This window comes from Lutjanus erythropterus, chromosome 2, assembly GCF_056507025.1.
Source record: "Lutjanus erythropterus isolate fLutEry1 chromosome 2, fLutEry1.hap2, whole genome shotgun sequence".
Taxonomy (NCBI): Eukaryota; Metazoa; Chordata; class Actinopteri; order Lutjaniformes; family Lutjanidae; genus Lutjanus; species Lutjanus erythropterus.
Genome location: NC_139318.1, coordinates 22,640,046 through 22,657,520, shown reverse-complemented (window position 1 = coordinate 22,657,520; position 17,475 = coordinate 22,640,046). Strand labels below are relative to the sequence as shown.

At 38.5% G+C, this 17,475-nt stretch overlaps 3 protein-coding genes across 3 annotated transcripts; 2 read left to right on the top strand and 1 right to left on the bottom strand.

The window, feature by feature from the left end:
* Nucleotides 1-217: 217 nt before the first annotated feature.
* Nucleotides 218-4,714, bottom strand: endou (endonuclease, polyU-specific). Its single transcript, XM_084744761.1, has 9 exons — nucleotides 4,618-4,714; nucleotides 4,374-4,496; nucleotides 4,143-4,265; nucleotides 2,285-2,456; nucleotides 1,985-2,190; nucleotides 1,025-1,138; nucleotides 833-939; nucleotides 592-734; nucleotides 218-508 (listed from the first exon to the last, which is right to left on the bottom strand). Exons 1-9 carry the CDS (start codon nucleotides 4,673-4,675, stop codon nucleotides 388-390), a joined length of 1,167 nt encoding a protein of 388 aa, XP_084600887.1. The 5' UTR covers nucleotides 4,676-4,714; the 3' UTR covers nucleotides 218-387.
* A 1,521-nt stretch (nucleotides 4,715-6,235) lies between these two features.
* tsfm (Ts translation elongation factor, mitochondrial) lies at nucleotides 6,236-10,306 on the top strand. The gene is made up of 6 exons (XM_084744749.1): nucleotides 6,236-6,369; nucleotides 6,897-7,049; nucleotides 7,176-7,304; nucleotides 7,413-7,535; nucleotides 8,864-8,945; nucleotides 9,710-10,306. Exons 1-6 carry the CDS (start codon nucleotides 6,322-6,324, stop codon nucleotides 10,102-10,104), a joined length of 930 nt encoding a protein of 309 aa, XP_084600875.1. The 5' UTR covers nucleotides 6,236-6,321; the 3' UTR covers nucleotides 10,105-10,306.
* Nucleotides 10,307-11,009: 703 nt separating this feature from the next.
* Nucleotides 11,010-16,422, top strand: myl6 (myosin, light chain 6, alkali, smooth muscle and non-muscle). Its single transcript, XM_084732999.1, has 6 exons — nucleotides 11,010-11,140; nucleotides 11,458-11,485; nucleotides 13,154-13,297; nucleotides 14,006-14,179; nucleotides 14,307-14,384; nucleotides 16,021-16,422. Exons 1-6 carry the CDS (start codon nucleotides 11,138-11,140, stop codon nucleotides 16,047-16,049), a joined length of 456 nt encoding a protein of 151 aa, XP_084589125.1. The 5' UTR covers nucleotides 11,010-11,137; the 3' UTR covers nucleotides 16,050-16,422.
* Nucleotides 16,423-17,475: the final 1,053 nt, after the last annotated feature.

Below are 17,475 nucleotides of genomic sequence, written 5' to 3'. Positions count from 1 at the left end.
ACACTTCCTTCTCCTCCTTCTCATCTCTCAGCTGTGAGTCTCAGCGGTTCATAGCAGCAAGCAACACAGAAATTCACATTGATAATGCGGTCTCATAATGGTTATGGCCCTAAACAACCACCTAAAGTGTTTATGTAAATGGTCAACTATAGTTTTATTTACTGCTTCTTTTCAGAAGTGGCCCAGTCTGACATATGTATATCCACATGCATATGAGAAATATATTATTTTTTCAGATTATTCCAAACTGCTTTATTGAAAAACATTTTGGGAATGACAGTAGCATTTATATAACCTCATGTTTTTTTTTTTTCTAAATTAACATGAGTGTGATGAAACACAAGCAGACTCCTCTGTGAGTTGCTTATTGTTCAGCAGATGGCAGCCTCAGTTCCTGGGGGTTGCAGGGAAAGCAGAGCCGATGAACTTCTTCCCGTTACCATAAAACGTTTTGTCCCAGGTGTAAGTCTGAATAATGAGCTCCTTTCCTCCCAGGCTCAGACGACACCTGCAGATCAAGGACAGTATAAGATCTGAATTAGATAAGATTCATATGCAAGAAAACATGACGGGACACACTGATATACTGACTGTTTTCCAGGACGAGCGATGTAGCAGAGGCTGTACAAGGCAAAGTCAAATTCAGGGCTGCAGCCGATCACTGCAGAGCCGACCTGCTTGTAGTATCCCTCCCACATGAACTGCATCCCCATGACATCAGGGTAGTTAGTCCACTGAGAGCAGGAGAAAGAATGAAACAGAAAACAAAAAGGAGTGCTACACATGTCACAGTATAAATAGAGATACTGAGGTCTTTATTATTGGTGCTTACAGGCCCGTTGAAGCTGTGGCTGTAGTAGTTAAGTTTTCCTCCTTTTTCCAGGAGATAAAACTGGATCCAGTTGTGGAAACCAGACACTTTTCCTCCCTTGACCTCTCCTATAATATTGCCGAATATGTTATTTAATAATCACAGAGACATAATAGATTTGCAAAATACTGAATAAATCTGCTCTGTCAGTACCTGCAAAAATGTGTTCAAAGCCACTGGAGTCCATCTTGTTGTTGCTGCGGGAGTACAGACCAAACCACATCATCTTCAGGTCATGAATGAACTCTTCCTCTGATGCATAAACGCCTGAAATACAGAATAACATTTTAAAACCTTAACTGTGAGGAGACAAGTGAAGGTTGGACACAAATGGAGAGACAAGCACTATACCTTGAGGTAAAAGGCAATTAAGGTACTTTAAAACCCAATTTGTGTCAAAATCACACACCTTCTCTGAGTCATAACTCAGTCAAGTCTGAACACACAGACATGGTATAAATATGTTTTAGATTCAGTGATTTACACTTTCAGAGGATACCATTATATTTTACCTGGATCATGATTAAACTTAAATGAATCCACTTAGAAATCATAGAAAAAAGATGTGCCTTTTAACTGCAGAACTTGCTGAGAATCAACACATTTCAAAGTTTTTGTCTATGTCAAAGTAATCCACTATAAATTGGTAAATTGTAATTGGTAAATTGCAAACAAAAACTTGTAAAAGCTAACTTGGCGTACTTTTAATTGTGATAATTTGAAATATAAACAATGTAGGCCTAAAAACCTGGGCTCAAGAAAAAAACAAGATAAAACATCATGTTATGATATTTCGCCTGGCAATATTGTATTAATAGATGGACATCAATTAGCAATCTTTTATTATATAAATTATTGATATTTCAAATGCAAATCAATTGCTTTTTTCCAGTCCACAAGTTGGTGCTGAGTTTTTTCAAGTGAGGTCAGCAGAGGTCATGGTTAGCAGGATTGGAAGGTATTTCTGAGAGTCTGCTTGAATTGGAACAATCGACCTGACTTTGTCTGAGGAGGGGCCTACAGTGTCAGACACTGAAATCCCCTGAACTAGAGCATTAGCTCGGTGGTGCTGCATGAGGGTCAGGATGTACTGTCACACGTGGATGTACTTACCCTTGGTGTAGAGGAAGGCAAACAGCTCTCGGCCCAGCTCAGTGTTGGACATGGTCTCCTTGACGAAAGTTTCCTGCTCAGCCAGCTGCTGAGGACTGAAGTCCTCTGTCAGTCCAGTCATCCTGCTGTAGTTGTCCAGCACAGCCAGGAGAGCAGCGTAGGTGGGTCTGGAGAACAGAGCCTGCTCATCCACATACTGGAACAAGCTGGAAGCACAAATATACAACATAGACAACACAGAAAAGAGGATAAATACAGCGAGACCGAGAAGAAGAGACTATGAGAAGGAGAACTCCTCACCGGTCAGGGGAGCGATCAGTTTTGGAGCTGGTCTCAGAGTCGGGTATCAGAGCCTGAGGGTCAATGATCAACTCAGAGGCTGAAGCTTTGTTTGAATCCAGAACGTAGAGCGTCTCAGAGAGAGCCTTGATCTCAGCGTCGGTGATCACACCACCTCCACCTCCTGCACCACCTGTACATCATCACAAACACACACGGATCACGTCTTTATCATGTTAGTGTTAACTTTTAATAGTGATTTATACATTTTTGGAGTTGATGTGGTATTACCAGTTGTGAAAAGTTATGTACTGAGCTTTTTACTCAACTACATGTATTGCTGTGGCTGCCCTGGTGTGTCGATGGGCTCCATCAATCAGGTCAGAGACCCTCATTGATACTCTACCCTCCCACGCCACATATTTGCAAAATCTTACATTAACATAAAGTCTATGCCCTTAACACACATCCCGTTTGATCTACATCTTTTGTGATTTACCATCTTACACATTTTAATCCTATACTGAATTCTGTGAACTTTTGCATATTTCCTGGTTGATACATTCATACTTATTTATACATATCTGTATAAAACTGTACTCATCTTTCCTGTAAATATTTTTTTTTCCATATTTTCTATATTTTCCATATCTTATTGCCCATCTTCTGTTTTCTAGCTATTTGTTCTGTCTTTTTCTTTATATTTTACTACTTACTGTTTATTATTTGGACCAAAATACCAAGGCTACAGTATAAATTAGTTAGTTAAAGTTAAACTGAGCACCACCTTGACAAACTACAACATTAAAATCAGTACTTATGAGTAGTGAGCACTTTTAATTTTCATACTTAATATGCATTGTTAATAATACTTGTGTATTTTTACATAAGAGTTTTAAAGCAAGACTTTTCTTTGTAATATAGTATGTTGATATTTCAGCATTGCTACTTTTATTAAAGTGACGGATCTGAAAACTTCTTCCACTGGATATTTCTGTACAGAGTAAGTAGAGGGAGGAGTAACCTGAACTTTTTTAACCTGTGTGTTGTATAGTGCAACAGTGACACCTGCTGGTTTTATACTGAAAAGGATTTGACTAACAGAGGCTGACCACACATGTCATCAGTGCTGGAAGAAGTATTCAGATCTTTTACTTAAAGGTAGAATCAGTTGGATTTGTCTGAGCTGTTCATAAACACATACAGTCTTATTCCCACGACTTCAGACACAGATGATTTGGGTCGGTAAAACATCCTGAGCACAACAAAATAAGGTGAAAATAAGAAAATACAGGCAGACAGCAGCGTCTCTGCCGATGCAGCCACCACAACACACTTATAATAAATGATGATGAGCATTAAGTATTGAAGTATTATTGGCAAAATATACTTTTATCATTTTTGTAGAATATCTGCCCCTGCACAGAAATATTACATTTACTATATATTATAATCTTATAATATTAGAGATGCTTCAACAAATAAGTTGTAGTTTACTGTTGTAGCTCTAATTTTAACAGCTTTATATACAGTTAAGTAGTTTAGTCCAGTGGGTCAAGGGTCAGGGGCCTCTAAAGGATCTGAATCCTTGCTTTTTGCAAAATATTTTACAGATATTGACCTCTTTGGCCCTCAAACAATTATTTAAATGAAATGTCTTTTTCAGTTCCCTGAGGCTCAGTGTTTGACTGCTGCATGCTTAGATTCAGTGTTCACCATGAGAAAGTGACCAGGTGTCATGAGTAGAGTAACTGTTCAGAAAGGTGTGACACAAATAGGTAGAAAGAAGCTGACTAACAGAAGTGAAATACTGTGGCACGTGACACAGGGTCAGCTTATAGGTGACACGTGTTTGGTGTCACTACTGTACTGTACTTACTGTCACAGAGGTCTGCGTAGTCGCTGCAGCAGTTATTGTACTGGGAGCACTTGGAGTTGCAGTGACACTTGTTCTGAGAGTTGTATTTCTCTCCACATCTCCCTTTACAGGACATGGCTCCATCTAGAAGGAAAAGAAACACATTCATAATAAGAGGCAATGATCTCATTGGTAAATTAAAGATTTATCTTTGCAGAAGTTGTAAAACAAGAATCTGTTTTTGTCTCTCACCTTTACAGACTTCAGCATAGTCAGAGCAACAGTCCTTGTAGCGCTCACAGGACGGGTTACACTGACAGGAGAAACTGTTGTCTGTTCCATAACCACAGCGACCCTGACATGAGTCCAGACTGTCTGAGAAGCAACAGGACAGATTGGTACCTTAATGATAATGAGACCCTATTTTTTAACTATATTACACGGTTACGCATGAACCTGTAATTACGGTGATTATAGAGCAGAAAAGATGTCTTACTGCTGTATCCCTGGTAGAACAGGGTCACTAAAAGCGCAAGGACAGCGATGACCTTCATCTTGGCTCAGCTGCAACCTGAAAACAAGACGAACTGACTGTTATCATGGTCACCCTTTTATAGCAAGTTTCACCTGTCCAATCCAGACGCAATGCTCACATTAACCCAGCCCAGACGTCAGGGTGTCTAGTCCTTCATCGTGATCATGTCTCTTGGCTAAGATGTTTTAAGACGTGACATTTTAACTTCTTAACTATTGCTCATAATAGTAATGAAAATTTGTAAATGTAAAAGACAGGCAACTCTTAACAATGTGGGGATTTAAATAATATTCTTTAAGAAGTGTAAATAAACTTTTTTTCTGTCTCTTCTCTGTGAACCTGCACACCTGCTCAGCACACAGGCGGTGCTTTAATGTATCAGAATAAGACCATATCAAGCTGTGAGTAGTGATAATGACCACCACCTTATATGTCCTTTTCATTACAAATAATACAGTTTCCTTTAATTGAAAATGAAAACTAAATGTCTCTTTGAGCCTGTTGCATTTCAATGCTGTACTGTCCAGTACAAACTCAAATAAATAAAATACATTTACACAGGATGAGCCTCTTTTATTTCTGCTGCCAGAGGGAACAGATGCTAGATTTCACAGGGTTTATCTGAGATCACTCAGAATACTCAGAACAGCTCACCTGCCTCAGTGTCCCTGCTCATGTTCAGATCACATGTTCCCACTGCAAATACCACACAGCAAAAATGTACCAGTAAACATTTTTTCAGGCTTAAAGTAAATTTGTGAAAGATTACATAAAACCAGTTTAACCATAAAATAAGATTAATGCTAAGAGAGACCTCCATTAGTTCTGATTGGAGCAAGAGTAATAGATAGAAGAATAAGTATGTGTTCTTATACAGTATTATAGTAGCAGCAGTAGCAGTAAAAGTACTAATACCAGTAAAAACACAGTGCACAGCAGAAAATACTCCATTACAAGTAAAATTCCTGCATTGAAAAATTCTCAAAAACAGATCTGTACTGTTACTTTGTTTTTCATCATGGATTAATCTTGTCATTATTTTATCCATTTATTGATTATTTGTAAAAATTCAGAAAACTGAGATATTCCATAACCATTACACAAAGTGATACCTTAGTAGGTTAATAGTAGGCCTACAGCAAATAGATGCCAATCAATATTTTTGTCAATCAACTAATAGTCTCAGCTGCACTTGTACATTTTTGTATCTTTTGTGTGTGAATCTTAATAACTAGAGTTGTCAAACAAATGTAGTGGAGTGAAAAGTACATTTTCCTCTGAAGTGTAATGAGTAAGAAAGTGGCAAAAGAAGAAAAAGTTACATTACATTTACATTTTGGTGATAACCAAGTCCAAAATCTTTCTTTAGACTTTTGCTTTTGGAAATTCTGATGTTTATGGTTAGAATCATGCACATCGACAGACCATCATGCAAACATCACATCGTGCTTCTTCTCTGAGCTGGCGGTGAAGTCAGGACAGTTCACTGGATATGGTTCCCAAACTTGCAGCTGCACTCCCGTCCTGTAGAGGGCGATGAGCAGTAACGAATAACCTAACTTTTCGGGGACTGTTTTGACCCTGCGCGGCTTCCTTACACGGCGTGGATGATTTCAATGACATTCTGAGCTTTCATAAGTCAGTTCAGTTGTACAGACTGTAAAGATGTCGTTAACCTTCTTATTCAGAACAATATCAAGAGACGTTTCAAAGGTGAGGACATTGAGCTTCACACTGAGTCATGTTTTTAATGTTTGGTTTGTTAGTTTGCTTCCTTACTGTCCCATTTACAGCCAACGTTGCTGGGCCAGTTTCAGTGAGTTAGGTTGCTAATTCATGTTGATTACTTATCATTGTGGCTGGAAATCATTACAGAATATTTAACTTGAAAGTGTCATTTGTTAGATATTGGACTGTGGACTGAAGACAAAGTAACATTAGGTTATTGGGCTTTTAGATCATTTTCTGCTTGTAAAGGGATAGTGTCATAGTTATTGACATTATTTCCACTGCTTCCATACATATATTGTTCCTATTAGTCTGTATGTTAATTTTGTGTTCCCAACAACTCTGAAATTTTAATGTTATTTATGTGAAAGCTTCAAATAAGCCTTCTGAGTTTGCCTCTCGCTGCACTTGTATATTATTTTTTATTTGTGCCATTTTTGTGTATTTTTTTAAATACACAAAAATAAATCTAAACACTGCATGTTAAATTTTCTCCCCTCTGTCCTCCGTAGGTTAACCTTTGCCAACAAGTACAGTCGTTACACACAGGATGTCAGCTCCTGGCAGCTGAGAAAGCCCTCCTGATGAAGCTGCGGAAAAGCACTGGATATACTTTCATTAACTGCAAGAAAGCGCTGGAGAAGTTTGATAATGACATAACCCAGGTGAAGAACCCCTCTCTCACTCTCTACCTGCACTCATCATGCAGGTGTGGAACAACAGTATATCTACAGCTTTAGTGATAATGAGCTGAGTGACTGTGTTATTGATTCAATTTGCCAAATCTTCAGGCAGAGACGTGGCTACATGAGCAGGCCCAGAAGGAGGGCTGGAGCAAAGCAAACAAGCTGGAGGGTCGCAAAGCCAAGGAGGGTCTGATTGGCCTATTTATAGGAGATAAAGCAGCGGTGATGGTAGAGGTAAGGCGAGCGGCACGGTGTCATTATTTCAGTTGATCTCTTCCACTTTGTCAGACATGACATCATCCAGCAGTATCTGTTGTCTTTCATCTTGTCTGTTTGATGCAGGTTAATTGTGAGACAGATTTTGTTGCCCGTAATGAGAAGTTCCAGCAGCTGGTTAAAGATGTGGCCTTCGCCACCTTGGCTCATCACCAGAGGAAAAGTCAAACTCAGGCAGGATATGTGAAGGTAAGGCTCCATTCTGAAGACAAATTCTCTTTTCACTGTAGAGTTACAAGTTCTCATAATTTGATTTCATGTAGTTTTTTCCTAAGTATGTTAAAAGTAGGGCCAAACAATTAACTAAAGCATTATCAAAATTGGCCAAGTGCAATATGCAAATCAGAGGTGCTGCAATTTTTTCAATAAACTTAAAATGTGTCACAACATACCATCATAAATGAAGCCTTGTGGTGCTACAGATATGACCTGGCCTGTAAATTATATTCTGCAGATACTTGTTTGCTACAAACCTCAGCAAGACTCACATCATCGTTATTTTTCAGATTTTCTTTTTCAGTGAAAATAAAATGCAAACGCTACCATTCCAGCTAAAATCATGTCTTGTCATATTGCATTGAATATCTGTCAAAGTAATTGCAATATATTTTTCTTTGTTTGCAAATTGTTCAGCACAAGTAAATAGATGCACAAAGAAAACGGTTTTCTATTCCAGTACAGCCAATTCAATATAGCAGGTCTTTTTAATGAAAGATATTTTGACATGTCGCTTTAAAACACAGATTTTAAATAATAAAATGAATAAAAATAAATGCCTGGATTCCATCTTGCTGCTTCAGTTTCAGGGTCCTGGTGTTTATGCACACTGGTTAACTTAAAAACTGTCATGGCTTAGAATATAACAGAACTATTGTTAATGACAGTAATGTGACATCTGTGATTTTCCAACTATGACAAGTCAAAATGTCTGCTGTGACAATCACCTTTGATCAGTTACGCAATCACAAACATAACCTCCACTAGTGACATCTAACTACCAAACTCAGTCTTTGTTATGCTGCAATATTTAATCTTTTTGATTATTATGAGCATGCAGTGATTATAAAACTACATTATTAGAACTTACTGTATTTTGTCTTAGTTATCAGTGATTTGCATCTTTCTAGTCAACCTGCTTTTATCATGGGATGTGCACAAACCTAACATTATTAATCTGAGCTGGACAAGTTAATTTAGTGAAAATGGTTCAGGTTTTGTGGGAATAATCTATGCCAGTAGTTCCCTAACTTTTTCAGTATTGCATCTCTTTGGAAGATAAGAAAAATCCATTTAAATCTCAAAAGCCTTGCTAGAAAATATGTGTTCATATGCAAATATATAATTGTTGACAATAACTGTGTATTGATAAACATTTAAAGGTCCTTATATCTCCTTACAGTATATACAGCTATACTATACAACTATACGCAGCACTGTTGACTCAGGATGTTAGAAAGCATCAGCCCTGTTTCCGTTGCTCTGTTTTGATTCTGCTAACATGGTGCCTTTGTTTTCAGAGTGTCCTGGCCGGTGATGAGTTAAACAAACTGAGTGTGGCTGAAGGAGCTTCACTTACTGACCAGGTGGCTCTCACAATAGGTCAGTAAGAATTTTTTTCTTGAAGTGATGCTGCTCAATTAATCAATAAAACACTGCCTCTTTGGTTTTAAACACATGCCTCTCTTGTGCTCATTCTATCAGCATTTTCTCCATTTGAGGCAGTGATGATGGCAGTGTAAGACACATCTCCAGATTTAATTTGATGTTGGCCACTACACTCATTTTAATGTGTGTTTTTGTTTCAAAACATAGCTGGGTAGCATCATGTGCTTCTCAACACGCTTTAACACAACCACAGTGTTACAGGCAAGCATTTCTAAAGTTAATATCATTCAAGTCAAGCCAAGTCCTCACATCTACATTTGTGTTTTTCTTTGGAAAGCACTTCAATATTTTATCAATATACTAAAAGTAATGTATCAGCCCATCATTACGGCACAGGGGAACAAAACATCCTGTTTACTGTGTGGGAGAACTGGTAATTCCACACAGTGTTTATCAACTGTAAGTTGACATAAGTGCTTATGCTTTCATAAACAGACATACTGGTTACACATTGAGACGACCTGCTGCTCTGACAGAAGACTGTATTTTATTCATTTTCATTCACTGTCAGCAGAACCATAAATATACGACTTTATAATTGAGAAAAGTATAAATCACATAAATCTTTATCTATTAATCTCTTGAAAATGGATTCATTCATAGTGAATATATGCTTTATTTCTGTTGAAATTAAGCATGTTTTGCTGAAATCTGTGTACTGCACTGTTCATTGATGAAACATGTTTCTTTCTTCTCAGGTCGCCTCGGTGAGAACATGTCAGTGAAGCGGGCAGTGACAGTGGGCGTCCCTGCTGAGTGGCACATCGGCTCGTATGTACACGGTGGTGTGAGTGGCCAGACTGACGTGGCCATGGGTCGCTACGGAGCCCTCGTCGTATTTCAGGGTGGAAAGGAAGGAGAGCAGGAAGTTCTAGGACGTAAGCTGGGACAGCATATAGTGGGAGAAGCCCCTGTGTCCCTGGGTAACATGGACGACCTGCCCTGTGGTGAGAGTGAGACTCGGCTGCTGCCACAGACCTTCCTGGGAGACCCCAGCAGAACCGTGGCACAGTTCCTCAGGGGTCAGCAGGCTCGAGTGCTGGACTTTGTCCGATTTCAGTGTGGTGAGACAGTCAGTGAAGAAGCAAAATGAATGGAGGGAAATCATTGACGTGAAAGGATTCGTTATGTGTCTTTATTTCATGTTAAGATGAAAATCAACTATACATGTATTCTCCAACATTCAGACGATTGCACAGTGTCATTATGAATTTGAAAGCAAAATCTGTAGACCTACCACTGTTGGTGTCAAATGAAATTACCAATCTAACAATAAAGTTTTTTTTTTCTGGAAATCTTTGTCCATACAGTATGTGCTGCTGTGTAATTTGAATTTATTAGATGAAGTCATTTGGACAGATTTAGTTCTTGTTAAATCAGCATGTCACCCTGAACATGAACCCACTGGAAAGCACTAATGTGTCATAATTTTCATCTGTTTTCATGTTTTCTTAGTTTCTTTCATCTCTACATATATTTACATATAAGGCAGAATGAAAGACGACGTTAATGTCAACCTCATTTGCATTCTCCCAAGAAACTGCGCATAATGCAAGGGGAAAAAATATTTTAAAAAAATCATAGCTATGAACCTTCATAAACTGAAAACATGGTGGGGTTTAAGGAGCTTTTTATTGTAATTGTTTATTATTTAATCTGAAAAATAGAGGGGGGGTGTCATGCATGTTATTTAAAGTTGTCCTGAGGCTATGACTGCAACCCTGCAAAAAAAAAAAAAATGTCGTGTCTAGAAGGGAAAGATCACGCGAGAGTGATCAATATAACCAGAACCATGATCTTTCCCCAACCCTATTGAGGCGATTTCTGTCCTAAGCATTTTTACCACAACGATACCACACAATAAAACATAATTAGTTTTACAAGAGGCACAATAAAGAAACTACTCGTATAAATCTCGCGAGAGTTTCACAAATGTTGGGTTCCTTTCTAGACACGACATTTAAAAAACAGGCGAGCGGAGAGACTGGGGAATCGAGGCCTGTGATTGGCTGTTGCTATACAAGCTGCGGTGACATAATCGGTTAGCTAGCTGCCGGTGTTCTCCTCGGAGCTCAGACAAGATACAACACCCTCGTCCGTCTGTCATCCGACAACCGAGCACAGACATGGTACGTACAAGTGTTGTTTAATACATCTAAATAACTACTTTGGATCCATTTGTAATAAATAACAGTTACTTGTTCTTCATTTGAAGATTATGAAAGCATTTAAATGTTTAACGTTAAGCTAGCGTTAGCTGCGTATCTCTGCTGGCCTGCTTCACTCATTCACTCTAGATTGAACGTTAAGCCTTTAGCCACGATGCTCGTCTTAACTGTACGTTGGCGTTTATGGAGGATTAATCACACTAATGCCCCTCTGTTATCCGTCTGCTGCATCTATCTTTTGTTCCCCTGTGCCCGAAACCCTGCCTGCCTGTCACCAGTCTGACTTCACAGAGGACCAGATCATGGGTGAGTTAACACCTCATTAGCTAATGGGATTAACCTCTTTTTACTGGTTAAATTTGATCAATCTATTTGAAACAGCTTTATGAATTATTTACTATGACCCTGTAGCTCGACTATTGTCTCTGCCAGCCACTCGATCCTGTCAGGTAACTCAACACAGCAATGATGGGCTGAGTGAACCAAACTAAACATTTTCTAACTGTGTGAGTTTCAATCTGTGTTCACTGCTCGTTAAACAAGAAAACATACTGTCTGAATTCAAGTCACAGAGTGCTGTACTAATCTGCAAAAAATAAATAACTGAAGCATGTTGTGTTTTTGCATGCTGATGCCGAAATACACACCTGAAATGTGTGACATGTCAGCAGTCATGATAAAAACAGGCAGTGTTTAACAGAGCAGTGTATGGTGGCCCAGACCTCACCCCTCTGGTGTGCTTAAAGGCGTGGCAAAGGACACTGAAACTATTCTTTTGTGTCTTTCACCACACAGACAGACTGTGAGAACAGATACTGTAAACATTGATGCAGGACAACAGCTACTTTGTTGGCTGGTTAGCATGACAGGAGTGTTGTTGGAGTCGAAAAAGAGTTTGAAGTTTTAAGGATATTTCCTCCAACAACCACAACCCCCACCCAGTGACACAGACCAGTAGCTGCAGGCAATAAGTAGTTTTGTAGATCATGGGTTGCGCCAACAAGGATTCATGTTTAAACTCATTAAACCATGGTTTAACTTAAAATTATGTTGCGCCAAACTTTTGAAATAGGGTTAGTAGTTAAATCTAGATTAAATTTAATTCTGTTGCACCAACAAGCATTAAACTCAATATTAAAATGTGATGTAGTATTAACTTTGAAATTTAGGAAGATGCTATATGAGGTTTCACTTTTAAAATGGTTGCCTTTTTTGGGATGTATTGAGAAAAATAATCAAGCTGATCCATTAAAACAGTCTGCCGGATGCTGCCAGTCTCTTTTTCCTTAATGCGCTGTTCTTTTTTAAAAAATTGTACATTATTTGGTGATATTGCTCAATTTATTTGGCCAGAAATGGATAATTTTCATTTAGTAGAAGATGTATAGCTTCTAATGTACTATCAGGTAGGGAAGAGCCAAGAGCCGTGAATGCATCATCAATAGCCTACAGTATTTCAAATAAGTACTGTGTTCATGTCAAATGTGAGACTGATCCATATTTAACATTGATACATTTCAAGAGTTTGATCCGTACATCCCTTCTTTCTGGGCAAAATATTCACCACTGGAGGTTATCCCAAGATCTGCTCGTGTTTTTTTCTTCCATTATACTGCATATTGGCCTGTGTATAACTGTACAGGTGCAGTTAGTGGCTTTACTGAATACCTGTCATGACATTTTACTAATGCAGCTGCACACGGCATGTTAATTTGTTTTTTGTCACAAGAGTATCAGCTGATAGTTTACCTACCTATGCAGCAGTGTTGGGAACTGCTCCTCCCAGGCAGAGACTTAATTGCATGTGTGTGTCTACTGTCAAAATAACTTGCACAGTGGTATCAGTTGTTCTTCTACACAAATAACTTGGTGTTATGCATATGTGTTTGCTTATGTCTTGAAAGTTTTTGAGCCTTGTGTATTAACCTAATGTACTGCTAAATCTGAGTTCTGTTTCTCCTGTCTCCATGTTAGAGTTCAAGGAGGCTTTCCTTCTGTTTGACCGGACGGGTGAGGGGAAGATCACCTACAGCCAGTGTGGTGATGTCATGCGGGCCCTTGGACAGAACCCTGTCAATGCTGAGGTGCTCAAGGTGCTGGGAAACCCCAAGCTAGAAGGCGAGTCTCAGATTCATCTGTCAGATATAGAATAGACCAGTTCAACCTAGAACATTGTCAGTGCCTTGGCTGAATAGTTAGGTTGGGTGTTATGTGTACAATTGATTATATGTACTTATTACAACCTGGAACAATCACAGTTGTTTTCGGCATCGTCATGACATATAGACGCATTTCTATGGAAGTGCATGTCAGGCTGAAGTGTAGGGTAGGCGTAGATTCAACATGAAAGTATAAGCTAGAGAAGGGGTACACACATGAGGATACAGAGCCTTTCTTTTTGTAATGGTGCCCCATAAAAGCCTTGCAAGTCCATTGAGATGCGGATGACAGTAATTGGTATGTATGGAAGTGTGTGAAATGTGCAATAGGGGCACTATTTGTACATTTCAAGTGAATGAAATTACTAGAATTTGTACAAATATGTGACGGGTTCTGTAACAGTTTTTTTCAACTTCATATAAACGCTTACTGTGATGTGACACATATCATAAATAAATGGGTATTTGGCCTAAAGCTCTGATATTTTGAAAACTGCATTTCTTCTTCCATTATTCTGCCTATGCTAGGAATGAAGAGAGACTCTCTAAATCCTGTGCAAGCTAGACACCCACACAGATCTGCCCCATTTCATCACAGTTCTGTTAAAAAAAAAAAAAAAAAAGTGAGAGACTTTCATGTTTTCATTTGCTATTCATTCACCTGCAGAGATGAACCACAAGATGCTGGATTTTGAACAGTTCCTGCCCATGCTTCAGGCCATTGCTAAGAACAAGGACCAGGGCTCCTTTGAGGACATCGTAGAGGGTCTGCGTGTCTTTGACAAGGAGGGAAATGGTACAGTGATGGGAGCAGAGCTACGTCATGTGCTCACTACACTAGGTAAATCTACAAAAACCTGCAAAACACAAAGGCGATTTGTCATTAATCCTGATCGAGTAATCGCAGCTGACCTATGTCTCTCGTCTTGCCATGCATTTCTTAAGTTGTGCATATCTTTGTTATCCAGGTGAAAAAATGACAGAGGAGGAGGTGGAGACTCTTTTAGCGGGACACGAAGATGCCAATGGCTGCATTAACTATGAAGGTAAAACTGCACTGTATGTTGAAAAATGTACTCAGATGTGTAAAAGCTAAACAACTAAATCAAACGACATGAAGTACTGGACTGTGCAGCGTTACTCATAGAAATATGTGAACATGTTTGGGATCTGAAAAAACAGAAAAGAGTCATTGTGTCCTTGGATCACATGTTCACTGACTTGGTATTCGTTCTCACAACTTTGAGCAAACCCCTGAATGCCTTCTTCACTGCTGATCTCAGCAGATTAGCAGTGACAATCATCTGCAACCAGTAGGCTCAGATAGAGAAACTAACTCACAACATACTGCAGGGACCTCATTGCTCTCTATATAGGGAGTGAAGAAGTGAGACTGTCTGAACATGTCTTAACACGCAGAAGCAGTGCAAGGAAGTAGTGAATTTCTCATACCCAAAACATGTTGGGTTTAGTTCCAACAACAGCTGTGCAAGTCAGCTGGACTATTTTGCTATATGCAGGTGCAAAGTGATTGACTTCTTTCCCACTGCCAGAAGAGTTTGTCTTTCTGTTTTTTTGTTTTTTGTTTTCCTGATGTGTCACATATCTGTGCAGGAGAGCAGAGAGAGACATTTTAAAAGCGTCTGTGTGTTCACTTTTCTCAGTACTTTTGTAGCTTCTATCTCAATTTCTGTGGTTTGAAGTAGGCTTCTTCCGTTAGTTGCTGTTTGATCAGATTGATATCAGATGGATATTAGTACTAAGGTACTCATATACACTAAGGTACTACTGATCAAAATCGAACATTTCCTGATTTTGATGATTTATAATAAAATCTTGTGAATAACATAATGTTGAGATTTTTATTATGAAATTAAAGGTATTTATCCACCATTTTACAGCCCTTTGACCCAAAACAACCATGTCAGCAGTTAAAAGACACACCTTCAAGCAGGTAGCCCTATTTTAATGCAGAAGCAAATCCCCGTCATGCTTGACTGAAGTGCTGAGTCAAACTGAGTCCAGCTAAGTCAGTACATATGTATGGAAAAAGGGTACAAGAGTCACAGATGTTACTGACAAAGGCAATCAGCCATTGCCTATGCTGGAAAACGGGCGACAATTAGTGCGTGCATGCAGGTGTCATGTTTCCATGACTGCTGATCGGAGCTGTAGTGGATATATACCCATGACTGCTGCAGAGTTATTTGGCCCAGGAATGAATTCTGTTTGTAGCCTTTTCCACTGAAGACAAAAGCCAGATCTTAGTAGCTAGCTAGAACAGTAAATGAAGATTAGAGACTCATTTGTAATAAATACATAGATTTTGTGAATTGATTCTTGATAATTGATTCTGATTGATCAATTAAGGCACTTATACATATTCTGTTATTTCTGAGTAGCAGACAGCTGAATAACAGGTCATGGCTGTGGACACAGTTGTGATCATAGATGCTGAAAGGTTTTGCAGAAGCAATAAAATCATTTTTATAAGGATAAAATAAATTTTAAATCAATATTTTGTGTCACATTATTATTTTTTTAAGGTAGCTACGTAATAATGACCTGTAGCCCCTGTAACTAGAAAGCATGGTGACCTTTAACCTTTCTCTCCTGCAGTGGTTCTTTGACTCTTTCTTCAGATTTAATGCTGACATTGTGTTTCTCCTCCTCTTTTGACAGAACTCGTCCGAATGGTGATGAGTGGTTAAGGATCTCAGACTCACACTTGGAGCTTTAATTTTATTCCTAAATATTTTTGTATTGTTTGTCTCGTTTTGCCCTCCCATCCATGTCATCCTACCTCCAGCAAGTCTGTTTTCAGTTTCTTTGACATCTTTATTTTCTTTTCAAAAGTGCCTTTTCTGTTTAATGTGAAGAAACCCTCTCATCTCATGTACCAAACATTATTCAGCCTCGCAGGTACAGTTGGTAGTAACATTCCTATAATGATTTCACCTGTTCTATCAGTCACTCAGTCAACTCAGCAGTCTTGTTGTCCACAGCTTTTTTCATTTGGATGGATATGATAATGTGAAATGTTACATTTAACAGTATTGAATAAAAATCCTGGTTTACACAGTGTCTTTCAGCTTGTGAGTCTTTTGCTTAAATTGAGTGTCTTTATAGTAGGACTGTTCAAAAAAACAAAAAAACAGTTAAAATCACGATGATGTGACGTTTGTTGGTGTCTGTACTAAACAAACACATCAGTAGATAAGATCTGTGGGCCAGAGCATCTCTGCAGCACTACACTTCCAATATTTCAACATGTCAATTGATCGTCCAGCTCTGTGTTTATAGGTTATACATATTACACATTTTCAGTCACATTACAGAACATTTTATCAGAAAAGTACTAATACTGGGAAAATATGAGGAAAATATTTCAATTGTTTAGATCAGTGTTCCCCAACCCTGGTCCTCAGGGCCCACTGTCCTGCATGTTTTAGATGTTTCCTGCTCCAACACACCTGATTCAAATGATCAGGTTGTTGTCAGGCTTCTGCAGAGGCTTGATGACGAGCTGATCATTTGAATCAGGTAAAATAAAAAAACACTATATACATTCAAAAAAAAAATATTTCTAAAAATGAAAAATTTCTAAATTATATAAAGAATAAAACTGGGAAAAGTCAGTTCACAAATGAAATGTATGTGTATTCTTGAAATGCAGTGCAGGAAGCACAGCATGTTGTCATCTTTGTAAGCGTTTGATAACAAGAGTAATGAATTCTACTCAGCCTACAGCTGGTGGATTTAACACGAGTAATGTGACATACCATAAAAACTCCAAACAAACTAGTAAAGTAGTTTATTAATGAACCTTTTTCACAGCAGCCATATTGAAGCCACTTAAAATAGTGAGTTTAACACTAATGAAGGGTTCCATGAAAAAGCTTTATTTGTAGATTTATCTTCATGGGTTTGTTCTTATTAGCCCCCCCACCCCACCCAAAAAATACACTACACAATGACTCCACTTCACATCTTTATTTTTTCCCCAACATTTTGTAATTAAAACCTGAACTTCTTTTGTTTAGCCTTTTTTAATACAAACTGCCAGAGTAACTGTCAGCACTAATGTGATGATTTACTGAGGAAAAATTGATTTCTACTGTATAATAATAATCAATG